Consider the following 7,903-nt stretch of genomic DNA (forward strand, 5'->3'; position numbering starts at 1 on the left):
GTTGACCAGGATGGTCTTGATCTCTTGACCTCGTGATCCACCCGCCTCGGCCTCCCAAAGTGCTGGGATTACAGGCTTGAGCCACCGCGCCTGGCCCGGCATTAGAATTTTTATTGGTAAGCCATTGTATTTTTATTTCTGATTTATATTTTGCCTAAACTAAAAAATAAAATGTTAAATGGCAATTTAAATGGAAACCAATACAAATGGATTTACAAAGTAAAATTGCATTAGGATCCTAGGATTATCATTATAATTGAGAATAAAATTTCTTACTGAGCTTTGCTTTTTTGATATTTATTTTTAATTAATTTTTTTGAGATGGAGTTTTGCTCTTATTGCCCAGGATGGGGTGCAATAGTGCGATCTCAGCTCACTGCAGCCTCCACCTCCCAGGTTCAAGTGATTCTCCTGCCTCAGCCTCTCAAGTAGCTGGGACTACAGGCATGTACCAACATGTCTGTCTAATGTTTGTATTTTTAGTAGAGACGGGGTTTCACCATGTTGGTCAGGCTGGTCTTGAACTCCCAACCTCAGGTGATCCACCTGCCTTGGTCTCCCAAAGTGCTGGAATTACAGGCATGAGCCACTGCACCCAGCCTTATTTTCAAAATGTTTTTACCTGCCTCTATTACACAGAACATACTGAGCTTTCTGTCAGTTAAGATAAAAATGTATCCTCTTGTGTTAGGAGAAAATCCATGAACTATATTTATTAATAAGAAAAATAAGTGCACTTGAAACCAATCTCTCTTATTTCAGAGCTCATTTCCTTAGTGACCCACTTGAATGAGGAGTGCCTAACATTGGCATCTGGGATCCTGTCACCATTAATAGAAGTGAATCAAGCAAGTTTGGGACACCCAGAGGAAACCTCCATCTGTATTGGGAAGCTCTGGCAACTGTATCCCTGAAACTCTAGTTTCTAAAATGTGATTGTTTGGTACAAAAAGTATTGTCAAATTGGGATTAGGCAAAGTTCAGGAGATTTCTTTATTGTTAGACACACAACACAGTTTTGTAATACTTCTCAAATGCAGATGGTCATGGAATCTTTCTGTTGGGGTATAGTATTTCTGGTAAAACAAATATTCTTTGGAATATAGTTTAAGAAACATTGCTCTAGAGACAATGATTTAGATCATTTATTTTTTAAATTTGAAGCATTTGTTACTATGTCTTCGGTTTTAGGGTTATAGAGAGAAAAAAAAAAGATACAGCCCTTGCTCTCAAGAAGCTCTTGGTTTCAGTGGGAAGCAATGAAATAATATATATACTGTGTTAAATGCTGTGATAGAAACAATGATTTTGGGGCCTGGTAAAGTGAGTTTTGGAGATGACTGAATTTAACGTGGGAGACAGAAGAGGGGTGTTTGCAAGGCAGTGCGTGGAAAAGCACAGAGGAGGGAGAAGGCTGTGACTGCTTTGCATTTACTTTCTTTCTATATTGTATGTTTAAGTTCATAGCATCTTATAGAAGATTTTTAGTTCAGTTGAGAACTATGTAATTTTATGAATTATAAATTGTTTTTGCTTTCTAACAGGAGGGAAACACACCTCTTTTGCTAGCTGTAATTTGCAAGAGACAGCAAATGGTGGAATTTTTGGTAAAAAATGGGGCAAATGTACATGCAGTTGATAATTTCAGAAGGTACGGTAGTATTTTTTTTTTTAATAAAAACCTGACTATTCTAGAATGGTAACAGTCACTCGAGTCAGAAATATTAAGAAGAAGATTAACTTATAGTTATTGGCATACAGTGAAAAATAACACAAATAGTTAAATAGAAAAGCAATTATTTGGACTGTACAACATAAAAACACTATATAGTAGGATTCACTTTCTCTTATAGACTGTTATTTGTAATCTGAGGTTTTTGGTCCTGTAATTTTATATTAGCTAAAGGGGTTTTATATTTTATTAATTTTATAAAGTGCAGACTTTAACTTTCAGTTTAAAACTACTACAATTACCATTATTATGGTATCCTATACCTTCCTCCTTTGAATTTTTTTTCTTTTTTTTCTTGAGATGGAATCTCACTCTTGTTGCCCAGGCTGGAGTGCAGTGGTGCGATCTCAGCTCACTGCAACCTCTGCCTCCTAGGTTCAAGCGATTCTCCTGCCTCAGCCTCCTGAGTAGCTGGGATTACAGGCATGTGCCACCACACCTGACTAGTTTTGTATTTATAGTAGAGACGAGGTTTCTCCATGTTGGTCAGGATGGTCTTGAACCCCTGATCTCAGGTGATCTGCCCATCTCGGCCTCCCAAAGCGCTGGGATTACAGGCATGCGCCACTGCACCCAGCCGTCCTCCTTTGAATTTTTTAACTTTCAGTTTACAACTACTACTATTACCATTATTATTATTACTATCATTATTGTTGTTTTCAGCCTGCAGTTAGCTCTTAGTTATCTGACCTCTAGCTGACTTTAAATTACAATATACCAGACTAGAAAAGCAATGAAGAAATCTTCATCTGAATCTTTGCTTACTTTATATAAGTGACCTCAGCATAGTTTCTTGGCCATCAAAAAACTATAAGTTAGCAACTTGTATTATGTCATACCCCAGTGGGACAAGAGACTACCTTATTGTCCCTGCCTTTTAGCCTTGGTGGTAATTTACAAAGATGAACACCTGAGCACCCAAGATGCTTATAGGCATAAGCTAGAACATGTAAATGGTTATTATGTCTGCACTGACAGGCAAGATACTAATTGGTAAGGTGTATCAAACTTGCCAGTTAAATATCTTTATTAAAGGTCTTGAGTAGAGTCATTTCTTTATTATTTTAGAACAGCCCTCATGCTTGCGGTCCATCATAACTTTCCAAGTATAGTCAGCTTTCTCCTTGCGCAAAATATTAACATCTTTTCTCAAGATATATTTAAACAAAATGCTGAAGATTATGCTATTTGTTGCGATATGATAAGGTAAGTGCTTATATTAAAAGACCAGTTAATGCTAAATTAAGTTTTAAAATAATTAGAAATATTGCATCTTATACATTAGGTGATATTTCATAGCTTTATTGAGGTAGTTAGGAATGGCAACTAGTTAGTCCACTTTTTAGCCAGAAATCAAACAGAAAGCTAAACTAGTTAGAAGTAGGAATAGTGCAAGATTCTTTCAGGACTTTTAAAAACTTTTATCCCTAGAGATCTCAGTGTTGTTCATTTTATTCCAAGTATAACCCCTATACGTGAGATATAAATAGTGTCACATCTTTTTACTATTTTTCTTTCTTTCTTTTTTTTTTTTTTTTTTTTTTTGAGATAAGGTCTCACTGTGTTGCCCATGTTCCTAAGCTCAAGTGATTCTCCTGCCTTGGCCTCCCAAACTGCTAGCCGACATGCCTGGCTGACTTTTCTAATTAGTTATTGGGTCTTGAAATGTCCAGTTTAGCAGAAAATCTTGTATTGTCCCCTGGGGCTACCTCCTATGCCTTCCTGCTTTGAATTTTTCGAAAAGCTAAGGAGTTCACTAAGTCCAAGGAAGACAGTCTTGCTTTACAAGTCAGAAGAAGGGGGGAAAAAAACCACTCTAATCATTCCGTTGTTTCCATTGATTCACTTGCTGTATTGCTGCCATTGTAACTGGTCCTGCAATCTGGTAATGGTTGACCTTTGCCCCCAGGATGCCTTTACTGATTCAGATCCCTCAGTCTTCATGGTGACTCATACACAGAGTTCACAGCTACAGTGTTTTTTAGTTCATGCACATATACTCAGCCAATGTTCCCAGCATTCTGCTCTGGCAGCGAGGCCTCCTGACTTTACCCAAACACATAGTGAGTAAATTGACCCTCTCTCAAAACTAAAAACCTTATTTGTAGCCCACCTCTTAGCTAGGCTTAGCCTAGACCTTCATGGTAAGTTATCCTTTGAGACTTACGTTTGTCTTTTCTCTAGCAAATATTAGTTGGGATTGTACTCAACAGTCAGGAACGTTCAAATAATGTTGTAGGAAAAGATCAGAGTTTCCATTCCCTTTTGTTATCACACCTGTACCTTGAGGCTTTTTTATGTCCTGTGTAGCAGCTTTTGTTAGATAGCAGAAGGTTCCACATTATCCTGCAGTAGAGTACTGGGCACCAACTTGCAGTTGGCCCAGTTGTCTGTTTCCATAATAATGAAAATCTGTCAGGATACTTGCATCTCTACCTCAAGTTTTTTTAAATACTTAAAAATTCTACCTCACAGGGAGTCATTCAATACAATTCTCTATATCTGAAGTCGGTAATTTGGATTTAACAGAGCTAAGCTTTATACATGACTCGTGAGTATCCATGTATAAAACAGGGCTTTATACCTGTTTCAGCAGCACATATTCTAATATTGAATCAATACAGAACAGATAAGCATGCCTGCTGCCTAAGCATGGCACACAAATTCTTAAAGCATTCCGTATTTTGCACAGTCCCCAGAATGTCATTTGACTATTTGTTAACTAGCTCCAGGGAAACAGTGTGAGTGACACCAAAACGGGAGACAACCAAAATTGAAATTGTTACTATTATCATCATTGAAGTACTCATGTTGGGCCGGATACAGTGGCTCATGGCTGTCATCCCAGCACTTTGAAAGGCTGAGGCAGGCCGATCATGAGGTCAGGAGATTGAGTCCATCCTAGATAACATGGTGAAACCCCATCTCTACTAAAAATACAAAAAATGTGCCAAGTGTGTTGGCACATTCCAATAGTCTCAGCTACTCAGGGAGGCTGAGGCAGAATTGCTTGAACCCTGGAGGCAGAGGTTGCAGTGAGCTGAGATTGTGCCACTGCACTCTAGCCTGGGCTGCAGAGTGAGACTTCATCTCAATTAAAAAAAATAGTATTCATGTAAGGTGATCTGTGAAATGAGAACAGAACTGAGTAACATATGGGATGTTACGTGCAAATATGTTGTTAGTACATGACTTGGAAATGAGGAAACATCAACTTGCATCTCTTTCATGGAACTGAAAAACAACACAAGCAGGGTTTTGTCTTGTATGTCAGTTGGAGAGGACCAAGAAGATCCAGTCCTCTAACACAGATCTGCTGGCTAAGGGTTTGAGTACGCAGAGAAGAAATGGTAGTTGTCCAAGACAGGTTTTGACATCTATTAGTTTTCTGTCCTTGGTGTGATTGATGAGCTCAGTAATAGGGGACAATTAGGTAATCTATTTTAATGAGATAATAGTATATTTATATATAAATTTAGTTACAAGTTATGAATTAGCTAAAATGCTCTGAACTACAATCCACAATGAATAGAACAAATAACCAAAATTAGCACTTAAATAACATTTTCTGAAAACTGTGACACTGAAATATTAGAACCTACAAAAACGCACCCATCAGGTTTTGAGATTTCAAAATTATTTCAGCAATGCACTTCAAGAGTAAATTGTTCTATTGCTTTACTATTTCTCTGAACATTTAAACATGTTATCTCATTACATCCTACTTACAGCCTAGTGAAGAAAGGTAGTAAATCCTTATTTTTTAGAAGAAGCCATGGGGCCTAAGAGCAACTGGTCCAAAAACAAAATGCCCACTGGTTATAGAGTGAAGACTTATTCTGAGTGCAGGACACTTGCCAGGATGTTAAACTGACCAGAATTAATTTACTGAGCTATGCTTCTCTCAGTTTATGAGTACTTTATGTTTTTCTTCTTAAATTAGAAGCTTAATAAGTTTATAGAGCTTAAAATTTTAAAGTGTATGGTACATTAGAGTTCTGATATTAGCTCTGATATTGTCTGAAAAGCTTTAAAATTTCATATGTTTGGTAAATATTTTTATATTATGATTAAAATAGTAATTTTATGTATTATATTTGTTATGCTTGTAGAATTCAACAACAAATTTCAGAACATAAAAATAAGATACTTAAAAATCATCTTCGAAATGACAATCAAGGTAAGACTTCTGATAGTAAATTTCTCATTTCTCTTGGTAGTCTTATTGATTTTAAAAAGCAATATTACAGGCCAGGCACGGTGGCTCACAGCTATGACCCCAGCGCTTTGGTATGCCAAAGCGGGTGGACCTGCTGAGGTCAGGAGTTTGAGACCAACCTGGCTAACGTGGCAAAACCCTGTCTCATCTAAAAATAAAAAATCAGTCAGGCAGGATGGCTGGCACCTGTAATCCCAGCTACTTGGGAGGCTAAGGCAGGAGAATCACTTGAACCCAGGAAGTGGATGTTGCAGTAAGCTGAGATCACACCACTGCCCTCCAACCTGGATGAAAGAGCAAGACTCTATCTCCAAAAAAAACGAAGTAAGATTACATAGTTTTAATTATTAAAGAGTAGTTTTAAAATATATATATGTATATATAAGTTTTTATTTAATTCCTTTAGAATTTAGAGTTATTTAAGAGGTTAATTGTAGCTAATTTATAATCTCAAACAGTATTGTCTGAAAAAATTCACTTAGCTACTTATGATCCCTGAAAATCTACGTGATATTTTTGTATTAATATAAAAAAAGAAATTAGATTTTTAAGTTAGTATGTTGTATTTTTCTCTATAATCACATTATTACAAACTGGACTCATCAGGCAAATGGATCTTCTATTTAATTTTTATAATAAGTGGTTTGTATTTAGTAAATAAATATTAATTACAGTTGATTCTTGAATAATGTGGGGGTTAGGGACTCTGATCCCTGTGCAGTTGAAAATCTGAGTATACCCGACCCCTTCCAAACTTAACTATTAATAGCCCACCATTGACTGGAAGCCTTACTGATAAACAGTCGATGAACACATATTTGGTATGTGTTGCATTATTATATACTATGTTCTTACAATACAATAAGGTAGAGAAATGAAGCTTTTATAAAGAAAATTATAGAAAAGAAAAAAATATATTTACTATTCAAAAGCATAAGTGAATTCTCCCAAAGGTCTTCATCTTCATCATATTCAGGTTGGTTAGGCTGAAGAGGAAGAAAAAAGTTTGGTTTTGCTGTCTCTGGTTTGCAGAGGCAGAAGAAAAATCTGCATGTAAGTGGACCCCTGCAGTTCAAACTCTTGTTGTTCAAGGCTCAACTGTATTACACAGAAATTTGTGTCTCTAAGAAAGTAACTATCTTTAGAACTGGGAACTCAATGATCTCTTTCTGATACCATAAACAAATGGGAATAAGAGTCATAAAACTGAGCCAGTGTTCACCCATACAAATAGATTATTTTTGAAGTTACCTATTGAATGCAGAAGGCAGAAAAGTAATTCCTTTCCAAGAAGTAGAAGTTATATTACGTATTCTTATACAAACAAGGTCTATTTTTTTACTTCATTCTCCATAAGTTGGAATCTCATGAGATATATTTACTTCTTAGAACAAGCTGCATTTTATTATATGCTGGATAATTCTCACAATAATAGTGATTTTGTTGGAACAAGATACTCTGTTACCAGGGTCGGCATGGTGGCTCATACCTGTAATCTTAGCACTTTGGGAGGCCGAAACAGGTAGATCACTTGAGGTCATCAGTTTGAAACTACCCTGGCCAACATGGTGAAACCCATCTCTACTAAAAATACAAAAATTATCCAGGCATGGGGGCAGTCACCTGTAATCTCAACTACTTGGGAGGCTGAGGCAGGAGAATTGCTTGAGCCCAGGAGGTGGAAATTGCAGTGAGCCGAGATTGCACAACTGCACTCAGACTCCCATCTGGAAGAAAAAAAAAAAGGGTACTCTGTGACCATTAGGCAAATGGTGATCATAATAAATATTCCAATAGCCAAACTCTGGGTTCAAAATATTATAATAAAATTATAAAAATGGTTCACAGTAACAAAAATGTAACACCTAATACATTGTGCCATCTGAACTGTATAAAGACCCCTTAAATTTTAGTACATACTTATTAAACCACTTCTTTTTTTTTTTTTTTTT

General features: G+C 36.5%; 1 protein-coding gene and 1 non-coding gene across 2 annotated transcripts in view; both read left to right on the forward strand.

The window, feature by feature from the left end:
- Positions 1 to 7,903, forward strand: part of LOC116545680 (ankyrin repeat domain-containing protein 18B-like) — a 44,806-nt gene that overhangs the window by 7,830 nt on the left and 29,073 nt on the right. The window contains exons 4-6 of the mRNA XM_032272213.1: positions 1,545 to 1,651; positions 2,801 to 2,938; positions 5,845 to 5,912. Coding sequence (XP_032128104.1) covers positions 1,545 to 1,651; positions 2,801 to 2,938; positions 5,845 to 5,912 — 313 coding nt within the window. The remainder of the gene's footprint in view (positions 1 to 1,544; positions 1,652 to 2,800; positions 2,939 to 5,844; positions 5,913 to 7,903) is intronic.
- LOC116545682 lies at positions 4,317 to 4,419 on the forward strand. The gene has a single exon (XR_004266407.1). It is a non-coding gene; the product is annotated as a U6 spliceosomal RNA (small nuclear RNA).

The sequence above is a fragment of the Sapajus apella genome, unplaced genomic scaffold (genome assembly GCF_009761245.1).
Source record: "Sapajus apella isolate SASKATOON/1434 unplaced genomic scaffold, GSC_monkey_1.0 scaffold332, whole genome shotgun sequence".
NCBI classification, from domain to species: domain Eukaryota; kingdom Metazoa; phylum Chordata; class Mammalia; order Primates; family Cebidae; genus Sapajus; species Sapajus apella.